Below are 23,060 nucleotides of genomic sequence, written 5' to 3'. Positions count from 1 at the left end.
ATGACCAATAAAGGGCCTATACACATTCACAACATTCTGTGTATTTATGTGTTTGTCCAAAGTCAAAAGCACGTAGTTCAGTGGTTTTCGTAACATCAATTCTGTTATATACATGTATTTGGGCTTTTTTTTTGTGGCAAGATACATGTAGCTTTGAAATAAAGAAGGCCGTTAGTTTGCTCAATTGAATTGTTTCATATTTTTTTCATGTCGGGGCGGGGCCTTTAATAACCGACTTTACAGTTCCCGTATTTTTTCATTATTGAAGGTCGTATAGATATAACTGCTAGCATTCCTCTTGATTTGAACTTTCTTGAATAGTTGACTCACTAGCAATTATACCACATTTTCTTATTTTTACATAAGCCTTCAATCCATCAAAAGCCAATTTAGTCTGCTGTAGCTGAAACCTACGTTTCTTAAAAAAAAATCTAAATTTATATACTGACAATTTAAGAAATGTTTGTCATAGATATCTGTTCGTGATATAAGTATTAAAATATTTTAGCTATGAAGATGTGTAAACCCTTAAATAAACCCTATTTCTTTGGGCAATACCTAGGGGAATTAAAATAATAAAAACCATTATTAGAAAATCGGAATATATATGTGTGTATGACTCGGAGGTGCAATGGAGATCATAAAGTTTGATGGCCACGCGTGAAGTGCGCTGGTCTGCGCCGAAGTGCGATGAGCTGTTCGATGGTTTGCGATGGTTTATATAACGCGGGATACCTAGATTAAAGTCTACAGATGTGCAATTATTATGAGCAGTATATTTGTTTCAATGTCAGTATATAAAGCATTTACTAGTGTTATTGTCTATGAATGTAATAGTTAAAGTTGCCGCGTACTAATTTAGAGATCGTCCTATTTGATGTTTTGCATGTGGAAATTATTCTTGCTTCAACATGTATCTTTACTTAATTTGTTCCTCTAATGAGATCATCATTTACCGTTATATAATCATAAGAATAGTTTCACGGTGGACCCGTATGTATTGAGGGAATGACACTTCATCGTACGTAAAAACAAATCTTTCGTATATTTCCCGTTTCACAGTCCTACATGTATATTGAATTTTACCCACAACTCAGAAAGTTGACCAGCGCGGGGTATGCTTAAACCTCTTATTCTAGATGTCAGGTAACTTACTTTAAAGTAAAAGTTAAGTAGAATCCGTATGCTGGTAACATATAAGAAAAATAATAAAAGATAATAACGGTTTCAATTCATCACTTTTACTAGCGCTTTCACTGCTTTTACAGATCTTCAGGTAATATATATATATTTAAATTTGTTTTTTAGGGATGCATCCAGTTGTACCTTTTCATTTAAAATATATTTCCGTGAAGTAATCTCAAAAGATTACTCACTTCAATAAAAAATAAATAAGGGAAATGAAACCTCTTCTCGCATGTTGCACTTTGTGTAATTGTTCTCTTCGACAAAATACTGCCTTGAACTCAATTTTGGTATAAATATAAAGAAGCCACATTTGGTTCTTAAATGGATATTTTTTAAACACCTAAAGCTAGGTAAAGCCTATCTCTTGATATAGGCTCTTAAATTCGGCAACTTTTAGAGACCGACCGTGCTTGGGCTGTATAGCCAGTCATGGTCGCTAAACTCTTATTATCCGTTTAGAGATTTTCTGAAAATACGATGGTTACTGTCTCATTAGAAACTAAAACCTTATCAAATATGGTGGCCTTCGGCTGTCATCTGCTCTTTTCGGGTTGTTGTCTCTTTGACATATTCATCATTTCCATTCTCAATTTTAAAATAACTAAAAATATGATAAACAGTTGCCAGAGCAATATTCATTTAACAAGCCAGTGCGTTGATACAGGTTATATTCTACTGAATTTACTATATCCGTTATTATTACGTAATTATATAAGTCCCGTGTCCAGGTAAAAATAACAATTTGTGGTTTGTATGTCAGGTGAAAGTGACAACGGGTGGTATGTATACTAAAATGTTTATCGTCTTCCATTATACATGAGGGTGTGGATGGGGGTTTATAGAATAAAAAATTATTGACCAAAAAATAAAGAATACAAAAAATAATCAGACAAATTTATAGAAAAGAAAATGATGAGGTACTAGAATATATATGGAATAAAAAATGATCGACAAAAGGTATAACGATTAGAAAAAATTGCCTAAAATGATAGAATACAGAAATAATGAATCCCTATTCAGACTCTCATAATCTGACGATGACGTTTAGCTTTAGGACAATTATGGGCATGTGATACAGTTTTAGAACCACAGTGATTTTTTTTTTTTACAAAAGTTCACATATATACAAGCTAATTTTTACAAAATCAATTTGTATATGTAATAAAAATTATATCTTCTTGTGCTAAATTTAAAAGACAAATGGGTTTGAATTATTCGACATTAAAAAATTTTACTTATAACATTTCGGTTTCTTGGACATTTTTGTCCTTTGAACAGACATCTTTAACTTTTTTGTTTCAAAAGATAAAGATATGCGGATTTCGGTAAAGAGATTGGGAATATCTTCGTTATAAAATTGGGCTCTACATTTGTGTAACAATTCTTTGTTAATATTTAATTTTTGTGAAAAGAAATTGATACAAGAAGAAAAAACGGTATTTTTGTTGTATATTCATCTAGTTAAAAAAAAGTAGGTAATTTCTTCATAAAAGTTGCAACGAATAATCTTCATACAGTATCAAGCAAAATGTCATGTCTAAAATGAGGGGCCATAACTGATAACACTTTTTCCTTTAAAAAAATGAAAAATAATTATTTGGATAAGAAAATAACCCAGACATTTAGATATATTAGAATAAAAATATTTTTTTAATTTTTTAAAAATCATTTAATATTCATCGGTTTATGATTAAATGAAAAATATAGAAAATTGTTAAGTTGTTTTTAAGGAAGGAAAATAATGTTTGTCCCGAGAAAAAAGCCCCCCCCCCCCCCTATAAATGATCATTAATTTACCTAAGTGGGGGCTTAAATTTGGAGACCGATCGCGAGGCCTGACTGCCATAAACAACAGATAACGAACAGCAAACAGTGGATACACCAATTGATATGTATGAAAGACAACGACGGACACAAAATGATTGCACTGAATAATTTCAACTACCATTGAGATCGTTTTTTTCTTCAAATCTCCTTATCAAATTAGAAATGCATTTTAAAAAACCTTGGGATATCTTTTACAGTTTGGAATTGGAATTGGAATTAAAAATTGCATTTCCCAAAGAGTTTCAGGTAAAACCCCGAGAATCTCACCTCCTAGAAATTTGAAGTGCCAGGATGTTTGAAAATATGTATGAATTTTATTACATACTTGAAATTGTATAAGGAATATAAAAAGATTCAGTATGTTTACTGTACAAACAAACAACAGACACCAAGTGATGGATACAATTGTGGCTTATATTGTTTAATTCATTTTTACTGAGAGCAAAATTTGATTGATTGATTATTCAGTGGTTGTTTAAACGTCCAGTGGCAAAAATTTCATGCATATTCAGGACAAAAAGTCGTTTCAGAAGTATATTATGAAGTATTTGGTATAACAAATGTTTAAATTTTCTCATTATTTGGTAAATTTCATTTTCTTAGCTATTTCTAATTAATTTTATGAATCAGATTTTTCTGGCAAATTATATATTTTGCTCTAAATTAACTCATACGATTCTGATAATATAAGGAACATTGTAACTTAAGTAAAAAAAAAGAGATTATGATTGTTTAATCAGTTGTTATGTAAGTTCGCTCGTGTCAGTCGGATCACTGATTTTCGGCAATATCAAGGAAAAACCAGCACGTTCCAAATATTGTTCAACTACTCATTTAATGGTGATTCTTTTTCTTTAAAAATTGGAATTTATGTAATAAAAATCTATCTATCTCTATCATAGTATGAAAACAGAGTACAAGTAACACGTCCTTTCTAGTCCTTAGTGGCATATTATAAGTCCTTAGCAGTGTTTAGACGTACAGGCAGAAAACAGTCGAAGGCCACCAATGGGTAGAAAATCCCGCACCGAAGGCGTTTTTCAGCTGGTCCCTAAACAAAAATGAATTTTAGTTCAGTGATAATGGACATCATACTAAACTTCGAAACATACAAATATTTCCTAAATTTCGGAACGTAAACATATGATAATTAATTAGTTAAGGTTACAAATTTAGGCATATAAAAAGAAGGGGGCGGGGGTCAATGCATTTGAATGGGGACATATGGTTAAAACCACCCCTTTTATCCTGGGTTGAGAACCCTCTTTTTAAAAATGGCTGGAATCGCCACTCTTTAAAACGTAGCAATTTATAAATTATTTATATTAAGTAGAATTATAAAATCGATGAGTTTTATAATTTGATAACACTCATTGATATTGGAAATACTATACTACAATTAATTTATTTAATACATGGAGTGTTTAGTAAAACTGTCGACCAATCAACACAGAAAGCGAGATATCTAAAATTTGTATACCCTTATAGATTTTCATTATCATACATCAATCTTAAATGCAATTCCAAATAAAATGGCTTTGAGAACCGTGTATTAAGCGCTTATCGTTCATTCGTCAATGAATAATTCACCGTGCGTGTATCGTGCTTGATCGTGTGTTCATCATTCATCGTGCATCGTGCGTGTATCGTGCGTTCATCATTCATCATTCATTTTTCGTTAATCCTCCGTGTAACGCTCATCGCTCATCGTGCGTGTATCGTGTATCGTGCATTCACCGTGCGTGTATCGTGCATTCACCGTGCGTGTATCGTGCGTGCGTGTATCGTGCGTGTGGTCAGTTTGAATTTTAGAAGGTCTGTATCTGTCGCATTTTTTCAAAGAGACACCAATACCGTGCGCAACGTCACATCAATGAGGCCTGTTATGATAATATCGTAATAAAAATATGTCGATGTTTATCTTATTTCATGATCCGTTCATTTTTTTAACATTACATGTTCAATCAGTGTTCAAATCGCTGGAAATTTTGAACACTCGTGTTAAAAAAAATATACCAGGATACCAAATACCGGAAACAGATATCGGCTGGCGATTTAGGCGGTTAAACGAAGAATGGATACACATAAAGAAGAGAACTGGAGAAGTGACTTCTATCCCACATGAAAACGAAAGAAGTGAGTAACTTAGGATAATCTCCATATATAGTTCGATGGCTTCCTTGTTATTTTCTTATGCCAGATATATATATATATATAACTATTAGGTGCGCGAACGGGTTTTTGTACGATTACAGCGTAATATATATATATGTGTGTCAAATATTCAAAACTATTATATCCAACATTTCAATATTCAACATAAAAGACGAACTAAAGAAGTGGCTTTAGATATAAACGTAAATAACTGTCAGCTTTGTTCTGATGATTTCCTAAACTGATGAATAACCAGTCTGTCTGTTATACAGAATAAAAGATGATTTTCGACATCCACATAGCAGACTTAGAAAATGAATTCGTTTTTTTTTATTTGCAGGAATCGTTAGACTAAAATGTCTGAATTAGGAACCGGTACCCAATAATCCCAAGAAAGTCATTTCTGCAAGCTACAAAGTGGTGGAAAAATAGAAAGATGTCAATAAAGGTATGACAATATATGTATATCAATAGCTTATTTCGGTGTATCATTTCTATCTGTACACCTTAGGTCAAGAAATAGACTTTTGTAATTTTTAATGTCAAAACGTGCATTTCATAGCACTAGAATATCAACATTAAAGCATAACAAGCATTGCATAATTTGATGCTTTAAGAAAAACTCTCTTTTATTAATTTTAAATTTTATTTTGCAGGATATAGGCTCATAGACATTCCTTTTTGAGGATTTTGACATTGGAAATGGATAACAACACATAAAATGCCACCCATGCAGTTGATAGCTTTAAGTGAAGATGCACCGAAAAGTGGAGCGTACATTGTATGTGATGACACCAGTGTCATGGAAGTGTCCGTTTGAATGGTTTTACACTAGTAATTTTTTGGGGTCCTTTATAGCTTGCTGTTCGGTGTGAGCCAATGCTCCGTGTTGAAGGCCGTACCTTGACCTATAATGGTTTACTTTTATAAATTGTAACTTGGATGGAGAGTTGTCTCATTGGCACTCATACCACATCTTCCTACATCTATATATCGTACAAGAACTGTTGGAATTTGCAATTTTTTAAACTTTCGTTGTGACAAATATTTATATTATAAACTGTTTACTTATCACATTGACATGCTTTTTGGTTAGGATACAGAGGATGTAGTAACTATCTAATAATGTAGGGAAAAATCATTATTTGTGATATATTTAAGTCAGTTTAAAAAAAAATATGTATGTGATTTCACTGACTGTTATACTTATATCATAAGGTATCTGATGTACTTTTCTTTCATATATGCTCATTTGATTATATAACGAATTACTCGTTAAAAGATGTATTTATTGTTATATTTTGACTGAATTGAATATAGTTTTTATAACAGTTTTAGTTGAGTACTTATGGAAAATTATGTACGCTTGAAAATAGAACATGTTCCACATTTGAACACCATCACTTTGAACACTTTTGTCAACTGTTCTGAAAGTGAACATCTGGTGTTCTGAATCTTAACACTTTTGTTCGTCGACGCGTTCAAAAGCCCTGTAACACTTTTTGAACACATAGAACATGTTCAAGAGCAAAAGTGTTAAGATTCAGAACACCAGATTCGGAGACGTAAGTCTTGTAGGATTGTGGCCATAATAAACGTCAATATAAGGTGATTGTTAAATCTGAACTCTGTTAGATGCTACGGGGAACTGGTCTTGAAAGGTTGAATCATTGTTATCTGAATCGCATTCGTCAACATCATGAATATCAGATATAGCACGAGCTTTAGCCATAAATTGTCGATCTTGTTGTGATAAGTATGTGCATTGACTAAGAAAATGACGGCCAGGTCATCCTGCTGATTTGCACAGTGGGAATGATTTGAAGTTTGAGCGGGGCACAAACGAAGATTGTTTTGTCTTTGGAAAGCGCTTGACGGCTGCTCTCATGGATTTGGCATCCTCTGTTGTACGTAATTCTTCTAGAAGTGATTCTAGAGCTTATGATATTTCTGGTTTTATAGACGCTAGTGTTCTCGCCCGAAGCTCTGTACCATATCTCTGTTTTATAAGTTTAGGTAGCTCAGGATGGATGAGACGAAGCCATGTCAATATTAAGAGGTTTTAATGTAGGTGATAGTTCCTTGTCGTCCTCTATGTCTTCATCGTGGTGAGTTATATCCATATCTTTTCTTAACAGACTGTCTTCAATAAAGGCCATTAATCGTTTGTACAAATCTTCAGGTATCTAACCTGGACCATAGTGAATAGCATCAAACCAACAAAATGCGCACCTGTAATCTTGAAAACCATAGTGGAGGCGGAAGGTTTTCCAAATGTTGTCAATCGATGTGGAGTTTTTAACAATAGTGTTCCTAGAAATTATTTGGCAGTAGTTGGCAATCTGTCCTAACCTAAGCTCTAGCATGCTAACTTTTTGCTCGCGTGTTTTTCTGTTGCCTTCTGGGACTTCTTCCCCATCATTTTCAAACCCCCTGTGAGTTGTTGTTTTTGTTTTTTTTCCCATTTTGTTCCAGACACAAGAAAAGGTGCTAAGTTTTTGTCTAAAGATAATGTATATAAGGTTCTGGCGCCAGTTTTCAAAAGTGTTAACAGTTTCTATCTTTGTTAAGCACCACTGTTTCGGTACCCGGGTGGAACTAGCCATGTTAAGGATGATTTGGGTTGTCGTTCACTTGCGTTCACAGTAATGTTTTTATTACGGAATGACTTGCACACATTTGTACGAAGAACGTGGGACGTAATCTCGCTGCCACCACGCCAATAAGGAAAATCACTACACAAATGTACGACTTGAGATATTGTCTATTTATTGACTAACACAGTAAAATGCCAAGTCATATTATCGTAAAACAGGAAGAGAAAGAGTTAATGTCAAATGCACATCGGAAAATCGTTTCAGGAATATGAAACTGTTATTGGCGGTAACTATAACAGCTAATAGTATCTGAATATAATACTAGTATATTAAGTACAATTCTTTTAATAGAGATGTTAAAACCCATTTAAGCTTTTCTTGAGCATTTTCATCATTCTGATGACGGACGGATTTATGTATTGTACTTTTGCTTCATACAATGATCATAATCAAAATATTGTGTATCACTTGTGTCATAGTTCCTTTTGTCCTGCCAATATTCAATTCATGTGTATATTATGATTCTGATTTGAGGGTCCCTGGCTGTACATATAGGTATGTGGCTGTTCATTCTTTACATAATAGTTATTTTTATATTCTCTTGTATACATGTTAGCTTCTTCAAATCTATCATATTTTTGCTCTTTTATATATAAAAATAAGAAGATGTGGTATAATTGCCATCGCGACAACTCTCCACAAGAGACCAAATGACACAGAATGTAACAACTATAGGTCACCGTACGGCCTTCAACAATGAGCAAACCCCATACCGCATAGTCAGCTATAAAAGGCCCCGAAATGACAAATGTAAAACAATTCAAACGAGAAAACTAACGGCCTAATTTATGTACAAAACAATGAACGAAAAACAAATATGATACACAGAAACAAACGACAACCACTGAATTACAGGCTCCTGACTTGGGAAAGGCACATACAGAATGTAGCGAGGTTATATGTCTATTTCTGTTTGAGTAACTTTGTCTAGTAGATTTATTCCAATTGTCAAAATACTTCTTTAGCCCATCATTTTATTCAGAACTTTCTTGTATGCACGTACTATAGTTTTGGGACACCGGTTTCTATTGAAGGATGAATTCCATCAATTATATCTTCTTCTCTCAGAGGGGCCTCGGTGGCCGAGTGGTCTAAGTAGTTACTACTGTAATCACTAGCCAGTCAACACTGAGGTTGTGAGTTCGAACCCCGCTCGTGCGGGTGCACTCGACTCCAATCTTAATTGACTAGGATTGTCAGTTTTTCTATCGAAGGTCGGTGGTTTTCTCCGGGCACTCCGGCTTCCTCCACCAATAAAAACTGGCCGCCACGAAATAGCCCAAAAACGGTGCTTAAAAGTGGCGTTAAAACACCAAAAATCAATCAATCAATCTTCTCTTAGATATAGACAAATAACAAAACTACAATTATATTGATCACATTCACAAATTTCCTTTAAGGGCATACGATACAGTTACAAGGGAGGTAATGACGTTGATAATATAAATTGTTATTTTCGCGACGTCAAACTGTGACTTGTCGGGAAAAGATGCAGTTTTCGACTGATTTTTATCATTCAAACTGATTTGACTTGAAAACGAGTTCATGGACCCCTCTTTTTTTAAAATGACATTTGGTTTGATTACGTATGAAGATTAGGTTTACCAATTTTCATGAAAAAGTCAATAGTGCAATTTTTTTAAATTTGATAAATATACAGCAAAAAATGACGTTTTTTTTTCTACAATCATGATCATTTGATTAATATGAGTTATTTGTAAAAATGAAATGTACAAATTTATAGAACATTTATATAAAACAGAAATTACAAATAATTTAACAAAAAAGAGCTTGTGTTTATCTTTTAAAACAAAAAAGTTATGTATTTCTATCGAAAAGAAAAAAACGTCCACAAATCCGAATTTTGAGGAAATATCTGAAATTTCAACCTCAATTTACTCAAAAAGTAGCACATGATGGTATATTTTTTATTACATATTTGATTTAATCAGGTAAAAAATAGCCTATATGCAAATTTTCATCAAAATTTCATTATGGGATCAAAACTGTATCGTATGCCCTTAATCCTGCGTTGAACTCCCCCTAGACTGATAGAGATAGTTAGGATTGAATATAATGTGAACGCTAACTGGTTTTATTTAGATCGATTCAAAATGTATATATACATTTACAGGCGGATACCCAGTTGAAATTAATCAAAAGAAATAGAACTCGTCGAAAAGAGTAAAAAAAAGTATAGTACACCTTTTCATGTTCTGGTGTGTTTGAGGTGACTCTTCTGTCTTGAAAACGTATAAAGCAAAAATATTTGATACATCATCTCGCTTCAGATTCTATTATTTTTATATTATATGATGATATAATAACAATAAAAAATCTCAGTACTAAAAATGCAATATATGGGTCAAGTGAAATACCTTTCTAATGAGTCATAACAACAGAGTAGGTGTGTTTGAATAACAATTTTTTACTAAAAGTACTCACAGGCGCTTGGGTATATGATACAGAAATTTTTTTTTAATTTGTTTGTTTGTTGATTAAAATATTCAATTTCTATATTTATACTACATATCTATCACTACTGCGCATGTCTCACATAGTTTCGAGTGATTTTACCAACTTTGAGACAAACCCCCATTTTACTATCCACGCTAGGGCGAAGTTCTGAAATTGACGCGACAAAAAAAACCCACACATCTAGTCTAATATAGTCAATGAGTCTGTAAGTTTGCGAGTGTCATCTTTCATTTCTCTTTTTATTTTCAATGATTTTGCTAATGAGAGGGAGAGGACAAAAACAGACTTTCCTTTCTAAAGCGTCGTAAAAGGTTATTTCGAACAATTTTTCATTCCGACGGATGGTGTTTCTTAAGGTTAATTTTGTGCGGCAACAACGTCATGAGATCTGATACTGATACATACATGTGATCTCTTGTATTACCGGATAATAAAGTAGGTGAATCTAGTTGTTATTCTTGATTCTTGAAAATTTAAATGTGGGTTTCAAACGTCCAATTTGCAATTTTTTTCAAACAGTGCGCCAGCAAGGAAAACTTGTACTATGACGTCAGATTCAATGTTCTGAAGAAAGACAACTCTTTTCTTCAAAACGAACGAGAAAAAAACATGAAAATTAATCATAACTTTTTTGAAAGGTCGGTGACATATACATTTTTTTGCTTTATTTTGAAGAGTACACATGGCACTTTCCTTCTTGAAATTTTTATGAAAAAATCACTGGTAGATATTTTTTAATACTTGAAACGTTTTTCATTCTTGCGTTTTACTTTTGGCGGGAATGAAATAAATCATATTTTTTAAGATCAAAACAATAAGAGTCTTAAACTCTTGAACCTGTATTTGATAGACACAAATCTACTGTTTAACATGAAACAAGAATTATGCTTGTAGGTTTGATATAATGGGATTTTTTGAGAGTTTAAATAACAAGCAAATATCATGTTAATATTCGGGAAAACACGAAACTGAGGTTGCAATAGTGACAAAACTAAGTCGGTGACCTCCAATTTTTTTTATCGTATTTTGTTCCTCAAATCATGAAATACCTTCACACAAAATTTTAAGGAAAAATCACTGGTAGAACTGAATAGGCTGTTTGGTCTTTAAGTCACATTCACATCAAGTAATGTTAAAACCACATTGACTAATGACACAACCATATTAAATAATGGTGAAACCACATCGAGTAATGACAAAACCATATTGAGTAATGACAAAACTATATCAAATCAATACGAAACCATGTTGTGTAATATCGAAATATCATTAGGTAATGACTATTCCATATACACCTTATCGCTATTTGTCCGTTGTCCGCCATTACTGGACATCACAAAAGTTCCCGTAAAATTTTGACGTCATAATAGAAAATATCTGACGTCGCAATGGAAAAAAGTGATTGTTGTATGACGTCAAAAGTTCAAGCACCGTCGATTCTCGGGTCAAGCTGGAATAGCGATAAGGTGTATTGAATTATATCAAATATCATTACGTAATGTCAAAACCATATTAAGTAAAGACAAAATATCATCAAGTAACAATAAAACAACATTATACAATTATAACCTTTGTAGGAGGTCGATACAAGATATATCGACCTGAAAGAAGTATATTGACTGAGGACGAAGTCCGAGGTCGATATATCCTGTATTGACCTCATAAATAGGCTATAATTGTTATATTATTAATTTCCGACCATATTTGTATCAAAATCATCATTTGATTTTGTTGTAATTTCATAGATATCATATTGTCTCCTAGACAATAACAACAGATTAGTTGTTATTTCATTTACTTTTTTGATGTTTTTCTTTCACATGTTATGTATTTGAAGATTTTTTTTCTTCAAATAATCGATCATAGATATTTTTTATAAAACTTTTAACAATATCATGAAATTCATTATATGACGTCACAAAGTATATCGGTTTTTAGATATTCTAAAAATAACCGTGCAATATGTTTTTTGCTGTGCAATATGTTTTTTGCTATCCGCCGTTTTCTCTCTACCTTCGAAAATATAGTTTAACATGTGACTATCCCTGAACGAATCAAATTAGTTAAAATATACGAATTAATAATATAAAGTAATATCAGAGTTCCACATAAGACAGCTGTGGCGTTCCATAAACCGGGGTCAGCTTTCCGACTGCGTAGTAATTATTTAAAATGTTAACTTGACATGCCATACATGATAGAAAATGCGGACGTGAAAGAAAGTACTTCATCAAAGCGTCAACATGAGTTTACATTCTGCGGAGGTTACATTTCGACGATTTCGTCTTTAAAAAACAAAATACGTGTATCTAAAAGGAAATTTGTATTAAATTTTTATGTAGACATGCACCCATATCGATCTGCTGGATGTAGAATTTTACGGGAAAAAACTATGGCTCTAATTTAAAACTGTCATATTTTTGTTTGCATAGCACAGACCGGGCTATTTATTACAAAACAACGTGGAAATGAACTTTAAGATAATTTGCAAATTCATAATTTTTATTTCCACCAATTTATCTTGTTTTCTAATATAACAGTTATGAGAACGTATCTATCCGTGTTTAAAAACCTCGCTGGATCGGCTGTTAACTAAGCTTTGCTAAAACCAAAGACTTGTTATTCCATTTTCTTCTTTTTTGTTTGTTATAAATAAAAAAATAATAAATTATAGAATTTTGTTCTATTTATAGCAGTTGTACAAGTTCTTGGTACACTTATTTCGTCACAGAATCTATCGTACCTCGGAAATGGCGGCGTTGAATCAGGATTTGCTTGTTAGCAAAAGTTAAATTTTCGATGTGGCCACCGGCCTCGACCGCTAAATATTTTTGCAAACTGAGTCAAAGTGTCAAACAATCAAAATAAGAGTGAAATTACTTTGGTCGAGGCCTGTGGCCGATGCAAAATTTAACCAGAAAGTGTGAAATTCTTTAAGAATTTGGACATTTTGAGCGTTCCTATTTGATTCCGGGTATTACGTCACATTAATGACGTCACAAAAATATGATTTAATACTACAATAAAACAAATAACTATATACATAGATATGTTTTAGCTATAAAGGATCCACCTTGTTTCTCTTTTATTTTTATTTTTTGTCAACTCACAGGGCCAATATCGGCACTTCGTGGCCTTCAAACAGACCTTATCCCGAATGTGAATAGATCGAGAAGTTGCAAATACATGTATGGAAATCGAGACGACCTGTTCTTAAAATTGTATAAAAAAAATAGTAAAAATCTTAATGGATTAAGATATTTATCTTTAATTTTTTAACCTGCACAGACATGACTTTTAAATTGTTATATTCATGAAAAGACAATATTTCTATTTTGAAAGTTCATGTGACAAGAGCAGACCGGTGTAAACGAAAACTTGAGATGTGCAAAAGTAGGTATATTTTGGGACATTGTCACAGACCAAGGACTATGTGGAACACGTTGAAATGTTTTACCTGAAAGATCTTTAGATTTTGTATGTACATGATTTTTTTTTATCAATTATATGCAGCAAAGATTAACATTCTTTAAATTTCAGTTTCACAAGCTTCTAATGCAATTATCTATGTAAATAATGAACACAAAACATCGCGTCTTTGCATGTATATATCTAATAACACAGTTTAACAAATAATTTCTTTAAAATATACGATTGTAAAGAAATAACTTTTGATCAGTATCGTCACCGGCATTGTTTAACTATTGATTTTCTCGACTTTTTTTTTTTATTATGGATACATACCCACGGGTGTCATTCGAGAATATCGGTATATTGAGAAAAATCATCATGAAAGAATAACTAACGGTGGTCAAGCATTGCGATCGAATCGTGAAAGTAATTAAATGTAATTCTACTTCAAAATCTGTGAAAAATCTGCTGTATTATCAAAGGATGGAACAAATCAGGAAAAAAAAAATTTGTCTGTCAATATGATTCAACTTCCTTAAAAGTCATACGAACTTTGAATTAAAAAAAAGTTGAATATGTTTTATATACTGGAATGGCTAAGTTTTACTATAAAACAAGTGTACGTGAAATTCCTTGTAGAAGAAAATCCTTTATATTATTAAAATCTTAATAGACGTACTGCAATTGAATTATTGTCTTCCCGTATACTAATTCGCCGATATTTTCGCGTATGCAGTAACCTTTACTACGAGACCTCTCGTTAGAACTTCGGCCACCGCACTGCGCAAGTGCGAAGGAAAAACATGATAAAAGAATGTAAACAAATGTGCACTGGAAGGTAAATACTAGTAGTAATAACTGAATCTTAAAGAACAAATTTAATGCAACAAATCATTTAATAACTGTTAAGGAAAAGTTTAATAAATAGATGAGAACGCATGGAAAATTTAAAAATAAAATATCGTGGCTCTTATAATTCACTTATTTCTTCGGCAACTAACTATAAAGTTATTTAGCTTGCAATCAACAATCCCGGAATGAAATATTATTTGTCGATAATACGTTATAGATTCGTTATAAATATAGAAAAAAACGTGCATACAGGACTTAGTTTAGCATATATGCATGCATTGGTTCAATAATTTCGATAACATCGAAATTACAAGAAACTCGTTTCATATGACTTTAATCATACGGTGTACTATGTTAAAGAAAAAATGCAGTTTTTTTTAATAAAACACAAAAGGCGACACACTATGAAGATCATATGAGTATCATTATGAACAGCTTTGATTCATTATTTTGATCGTGACCAGGGATAATGATCAGAAAGCAACATATTTTTTACCAATTGACATACATGTAATTGGTTGAAGAGTGTAATCACTTACAAAGAATTAATGCGTTTTGTTTTTTTCCATGATGTATTTATATCTGTGAAAGCAGTGAAAGTACTAGTAAAAGTGATGAATTGAAACCGTTATTATCTTTTAATAATTTTCTTATATATATATACAAGTCTAAATTGAAAACAACGTTCATACCTATGATTGCGTTGGATAAAAACCGCAATTTTTATACGTGTGCATGCAAAACAAATTTCTTGTTAGAGGGGTCTAAATACAGCACAAACAACATTTTCCAAAAGACTAAAAAAGTAAAAAAGTATATTTTAACAAAACGCATTTGACTAACAGGTCGAACAACAAATGTTCTTAAACCCTGCTGACTGCCATTGGCGATTATATACAATGTATATATGTGCAGTCAAGATGGCCGATTGGTCTAGAGCGCTGGACACAGTGCAGGCGGTGTTGTCACGATATCCCAATAGCATGAGTTCGAATCCCAGGGAGGGAAGAACAAAAATTTGCTTCCGCAAATTTGCAGATTTAACATTGTTGTGCTGATATTAAGAGTAATTATGAATATTATATATATATATATATATATAACAATTTCCAAAAGACCAAAAAAAGTGAAAAAGTCTATTTTAACAAAACGCATTTGACTAACAGGTCGAACAACTGATGTTCTTAAACCCTGCTGACTGCCATTGGCGATTGCCAAATAAATTGATCACCAGATCTAACGAAATGGATCTTAATATTAATTTAATACCAAACAGAAAACAATAAACTTGTGGAAAAGATTGTATACCACAAAAATGAGGTGCAAAAATTTGTACACCATATCCGGATTTCGACAATTAATGTCTCTTCAGTGATGTTAGGGATCAAAACGGTATTTGGAAGACCATATAATTTACCTCAATTTAGGATAGACTCTTGAATTTTGTAGAGTCAAAATAGGATAAACGGATCATATAAACCCGAAGGCAAATATAATACAAGCCCAAACGAAAAAATATAAACAAGTCTAAATTGAAAACAACGTTCAAACCTACTCATTGCGTTGGATAAAAACCGCAATTTTTATACGTGTGCATGCAAAACAAACTTCTTGGTAGAGGGGTCTAAATACAGCACAAACAACATTTTCCAAAAGACCAAATGAGTGAAAAAGTATATTTTAACAAAACGCATATATATATATACAAGTCTAATTTGAAAACAACGTTCAAACCTTTTTTATACATGTTCATGCAAAACAAATTTCATGGTAGAGGGGTCTAAATACAGCACAAACAAAATTTTCCAAAAGACCAAAAAAGTGAAAAAGTATATTTTAACAAAACGCATTTGACCAGCAGGTCGAAAAACGGATGTTCTTAAACCCTGCTGACTGCCATTGGCGATTGCCAAATAAACGGATCACCAGATGTAACAAAATGGATCTTAACTATTAATTTAATACCAAACAGAAAACAATAAACTTGCGGAAAAGATGGTATACCGCAAACAAATAGGTGCAAAAATTAGTACACCATATCCGGATTTCGACAATTAATGTCTCTTCAGTGATGTTAGGAATCAAAACGGTATTTGGAAGGCCATATAATTTATCCCAATTTAGGATAGATTCTTGAATTTTGTAGGGTCAAAATAGGATGAACGGATCATATAAACCCGAAGGCAAATATAATACAAGCCCAAACGAAAAAATATAAACAAGTCTAAATTGAAAACAACGTTCAAACCTACTCATTGCGTTGGATAAAAACCGCAATTTTTATACGTGTGCATGCAAAACAAACTTCTTGGTAGAGGGGTCTAAATACAACACAAACAACATTTTCCAAAAGACAAAAAAAGTGAAAAAGTATATTTTAACAAAACGCATTTGACTAGCAGGTCGAACAACGGATGTTCTTAAACTCTGCTGACTGCCATTGGCGATTACCAAATAAACGGATCACCAGATGTAACAAAATGGATCTTAACTATTAATTTAATACCGAACAGAAAAACAATTAACTTGCGGAAAAGATGGTGTACCTAACTACCTGTGTGAAGGTCCGAATCCGTAAACGGAAGGTCACCCCTGTTTTGTATAACCTTGTATTTATATTTTACTTATTTTGTATTTTATCGGGAAAGTGTATATGTCATTATACTTTATTATACTGACTGCATTATTAACTACAAAGATTTTTTTTGTTGGCGTCTTTGTTTGAATTAATTGTAAGTGTGTTTGAACGTTTAATTCAGTTGTGTTGTATGTCTGTGATGTAAGTTTACACAGTTTTGGCTGCTGGATCCCAGTTATGGCCGCGTTAACCATTTATGTCTGTTTGAGTTGCTCACCCAATTTGGCAATATAACGGAACATTAAAAAAAAACTGTCGTACAGGTGGGATTATTAGGAAGATAGAAAACCAGGTTTAATTCACCATTAACTAAAGAAAATGCCTGTGTCAAGTCAGGAATATGACCGTTGTTTTCCTGCGGTTTTTTAAACAATGTTTTTTTTTTTAATTTTTACAAAAATCAACAAGGATCTTCGTTTTATAGATATGACTGTGCATAAAACTAATGGATATCAGATGAGACCATCTTAACTTTTCATACGACTTAAAACTTATGCAGGACGGACAGACGGACTTATATTATTATAAAGCAACAAGTCGATGTGATATTATCAAACAATCAGATTCAATGACATTAAGCTATCATAGTAAAAATAAGGAGATGTGATATGATTGGCAATGAGACAACTATCCACCAAAGTTCAAATGAAGTGGATGTAAGAAATTATAGGCAAAAGTACGGCCTTCAACGATGAAAAAAACCTATACCGTATAGTCGGCTATAAAAGGCCCCGACATGAAAAATATGAAACAATTCAATCGAGAAACGGCTTAACTCATCAGATCGATTCAAAGCAGAAAAAAACATCTATCAAAAATACAGACCGGACGTGGCATGGTATTTCTGCATCCCTCACAGCAAAAAAGACACAAAGTACATTTATGAGAGTAATCGCAGTTACTGGCAGCCAGTTCAAAGCCAATAACAACTACAAAATTAGTGTAATAAAAGAATTCATGAATCTAAGACATAGCTCTATTCACAAACAAAAGTGAAGCAGAATAAGTCTCGCAAATACAATCTGTTGCTATACCAATTACAAATATAAATAATCATGTCACCCTTTAAAGAATGATTTAATCGTTTTTGTGGATTTTTGCAATAATGAATAAGCGGCAACAGATCTATCACGATCCTTTTTCACGATCATCAAAAATTGGTACCCGATCTTTCACGATCCGAAATATCATTTTTTTTACAAATATTTCCGTTTTTGCGAAGTTTTTGATTAAACTAAACAAAAAACTTTAAGGACCATTTTAAACAGTAATATAAAACGATATTTTAACGAAAAAAAGTAGTTATGCATTCAAAATATGAAAAAAATCATTATTGTTTTCATTTTTATTTCTTTGAAATTTCGATGAGCAATTTACCTTTTGTAGTTTTATAAAAACGGTGTACTTTTGAAACTTGATTTTTCTCAAATACTGATCATAATGTTGATCCATTTTGACAGACAGTTTTATTTTTCCAATATATGTCATTACAATTCATTAAATTAGATTATTTACTGACGTTGCATGTGTCTTCCTTCACATCCTTAAGATTTCCTTCACGATCCAATCACAATACTTGACCACCGTTACTTATTCTTTCATGATAATTGTTCTCGATATACTGAATGCCAGCCGTGATACCGGTAAGGGCTAGAAGACGACCATTTGATTTGCTGGGGAAGAGTTGGGAAAGGGGTGTGGGGATGGTGTTCAAAATGAATAACTTGTCTTGGTAAGAACTGAAAATAAATTACTTTTCACAAGACAGAATTAAAATGAATATTCTGCGACATATAATGCTGGATAGTTGGGGATATAATATGTACAAAATGAAAATAAATGTTCGCGCGGGAAAAAAGCATGCGTAGCAACAGAGGAAAATAAATGAATATATCCTGTCTCACACTTTCCCTCCAAAGAAAATCAAATGGTCGTCCCCTTAATAAAGGAATAACATAATTGCATTTATTTTTTACAAAGGTTCTTACATAAAATAATGTATTTATCGGTATGTAATGTGTGCGTCCGTATTTTAAAAATATCATCAGGCCTACGTGTTTTTAATTTTAAATCCAGTTTATAAGAGTTATTACATATGCTTGTACACTAAAATATGTATTTATCTAGAAAACACCATAAAGACAATTATACCCTCATGATTGTACTAAATATAAATTAATATACAACTTTACTTCCAACATTATTTTTGATTTGGTTATGAACGTCCTTCTTATACATTTTATTTAATAAATACTCAAAATTGGCCAATTTTGTCAAACTTACTGTTTTGGGCCATCTTCAGACAGTAATGGTTAAGTCAACTGTTTAGAATAAGCCATTAGGTTGTAAGATTCTTAAAGTGCACACATGACAGACTTTTAGAAATTGCCCTATTGTAAAATAAAGTTAGGGGAAATTGGTCCTCTCTCTATCTCTCTCTCACGCAATATACACACGTTCTTAAGAAATATGATGTACCTTAAGGGCATACGATACAGTTACAGGGGAGGTAATGACGTTGCTAACGTAAAATGTTATTTTCGCGACGTCAACCTGTGACATATTGGGAAAAGATGCATTTTTCGACCGATTTTCATCATTCAGACTGATTTAACTTGAAAACGAGTTCATGGACCCCTCTTTTTTAAAATGACGTAAGGTTTGTTTACGTATGAAGATTATTTGTCCCAATTTTTACATCGCGCTGACTGTGAGGGCATTCCGATGTATTGTTGCCGACGATATTTCTTCTTACGTAACTTTCGTGTTTGACTGGTAACCGGTCTATATAAGCGGACATTATCGAGTGCAAAATAACATTCCTTGTCGCTTGTTATAAATTCATTTCTTCATTGAATACTCATAAACATATTTTTGTTTAGAACATAAATTAATTGAAAATGTTTTGTCGTTAGAAATATATATATAAAGTTAAGTAAAAAATCATTATAAATATCTATGCACACGTACAGAAAAATTGTGTTAACGCATGCGGAAGAATATCTGTTCTGTTCAGGTATGCACCTCCGTTTATATTCGGAGCACTCCACTTATCGGATGAGCAATTTTAAAATATTTACTCAACCGAAAAGCGGATATCTTTATATTTACAATAATATAATAGAATATAATTCAAAAATAGAATTAGTTCAGGTGAATTAAACAAGAGTTTATAATGTCTTTGGTGCGTTAAAATATTAAAAGATATTAATAAAAAAATAGTATGTACACAGCACAAATTACGGCAATATGATTCAACTTTTTGCGGAAAAATATGTATGCCTGCTGAAATCCAATCTATTAGAAAAATCGAATTATCACAGAAGAGTGTCCACCATGCACTTGTACTGCACTATTATTAGAATAGTAAAATAAAATGATATACAAATGGATGAAAATTATATATACATGTAACTGTTATATACAAACATTAATATAATATATACATGACAAAAACCAGAGTAATTATACTATACTGATTTGTATCACTACAATATAATAGTTATTATGGTGACGTTGAATTCCCTGTCATTTATTCATCATCCACGCACGAACTTGTCTCAGAAAAAAAATATAATATATCTGTACATTAACCTCACTTTCAGGTATACTGATGTAATTTTTTTTCTGAGACAAGTGTTTGTCACTTTGTGACTATCCACAAGAACTTGCGGTCATCCGATGTTCAGTACTTCAGTACTTTGAATATGAAAAAGTCACCGATGAATTTTTTTTTAAATTAGATAAATATACAACAAAAAATGCCGTTTTTTTTCTAAAATCATGAAACTTTGATAAAAATGTTTTATACAAATTTAGAGCATACTTATGTAAAGAAGATTTTCCAAATGTTTTTACAAAAATCCGCTTGTGTTTATCTTTTGAATCAAAATAGTTAGGTATGTTTATCCAACATGTCCAAAGGATAGAAATGTCCAAAAAAACGAAATTTTGAGTAATTGTCTAAAATTTCGACCCCATTTATCTCGTGAAGTAGCACATGAAGGTATATTTTTCATTACATATTTAAATTGACTAGGTGAAAAATAGCTTGTATGCAAATTTTCGTAAAAAAGTCACCGTGGGATCAAAATTGTATTGTATGCTCTTAAATCAAATACCAAAACATTTAAATCATAGATGTATTTATGTCAATAAGGTGTCTTTTATTGGAATTATTTCATTACTTTCTTTTTTATTAGCGCTAATTTGCAAGACTAAACCAAAATGGCGTTATTCCAGTACTGGAATTCCACCTAGCGATGTGTTCACGGCTACAGGAGATTCGAGTCAGGCTTGGCGAGCAAATGGTGGTCTTACAGTGGAACCATACCATTTCCATACTAACACCAGGAACAAACACAAACAGACGATAAAAAAACTATTTTTCCAAGTTTCATTTCCAGATCTAACTGAAGTGTTCGGGTTGAGGATTGTAGGAAGTAGCCTACCACATAACTGGGGATGCATAACAAGATTTGCCCTGCTCTACAAAATGGCTCATCAGATGGAATGGGTCTTCTACCGAGATAACTTTGGGGCAGCAAGGGCAAGTTTAATGCGATTTATAAAATGTTACTCTATACGAACATCAAATCATTTGTTTTTGTTGACCAGCAGCTTTTAATAATGAATTATTTCGATAGGAAAAATTCAAACTCATTTCGCTCTAACTGGACCTATCAGAAACGATCGAAAGGCAACCATTTTAAATTTAGAAACCAAAAACATTCTAAAAACCTAGATGTATCACAGTATAAAGTGTGCAGATACATATAGACATACTTTTGAAGATTGAATTGAATTGCATAGCGAGCAAATGCAACAGAAATGTCAATTCTGATCTCCGGCGTCGTTCAAAATACGTATTGGCACTTTCAGATTTTCAATGTTAAGGATGTACTTAGGTGAAATTAAAAAAAATCTAGAATTTAAAATTGATACTATAAGTCAGAAGAGCATTGGTTAAGGAACAAAATAAGCTAAAATTATTGATAGATCATGGACCTCCTTTTCGAGGTATTTAATTTTTACATCGCGATGACTGTGAGGGCATTTCGATGTATGGCTATCGTCTAGATTTCCATTACGTAACTTTCGTTTTGGGTTTGTAACCGATCTATAAACATGATAAATACGCGGATATTAACGAGTGCAAACTAACATTCCTTATCGTTTGTTATAAATATATCTCTTCAATGAATACTGATAAAAATATTTTTGTTTAGAACATAAATTAATAATATGTAAATGTTTTGTCGTTAGATATATATATATATAAGTAAAAAATCATTGATATTATCTATGCACACGTACCGAAAAATTGTGTTAAAGCATGCGGAAAATTTATCTCAAGAACGTTTTACGATAATCCCGGCAAGGACCGGTAACTTTGTAATTGTTTGTTGTGGGAAAATATGAATGCCTACTCATATCCAATCTTTTAGAAAAAATCGGATTTTTACAGAAGAGTGTCCACCATGCACTTGCACTGCTCTATTATTAGAATAGTAGAATATAATGATATACAAATGGATGAAAATTATATATACATGTAACTGTATATAATAATTATTACATTGGTAGCAATGAATTACATTGATTTCCCAGTCAAATAAAAACCGATAATTTCACATGTGAAATAAACGTGGTTATTTCACTCTCTGACGTCATACAACAAAAGGCGTTGTCAAGACGTCGATAACGTCGGATCAAAACAAATTGTGAATGCGTAGAAAAAAGATATAGTTCCTTACATTTTCTACATTAATTTCATTAAAAAAAGCCATTTGCCAATGTAATAAAAAGAATAACTGATCAAAGAATTCAAATATCGAAAAATATTCAACTCGTGA

The 23,060-nt window shown here is 32.4% G+C and overlaps 1 protein-coding gene across 1 annotated transcript in view; it reads left to right on the top strand.

The window, feature by feature from the left end:
- Positions 1 to 23,060, top strand: part of LOC127733965 (trichohyalin-like) — a 114,121-nt gene that overhangs the window by 36,887 nt on the left and 54,174 nt on the right. The window contains exon 2 of the mRNA XM_052243453.1: positions 21,408 to 21,754. Coding sequence (XP_052099413.1) covers positions 21,408 to 21,754 — 347 coding nt within the window. The remainder of the gene's footprint in view (positions 1 to 21,407; positions 21,755 to 23,060) is intronic.

This window comes from Mytilus californianus, unplaced genomic scaffold (genome assembly GCF_021869535.1).
Source record: "Mytilus californianus isolate M0D057914Y unplaced genomic scaffold, xbMytCali1.0.p SCAF_3, whole genome shotgun sequence".
Classification (NCBI taxonomy): Eukaryota; Metazoa; Mollusca; class Bivalvia; order Mytilida; family Mytilidae; genus Mytilus; species Mytilus californianus.
Note: the sequence above shows the minus strand (reverse complement) of the source record. Positions and strands in the feature narration are given on the sequence as shown.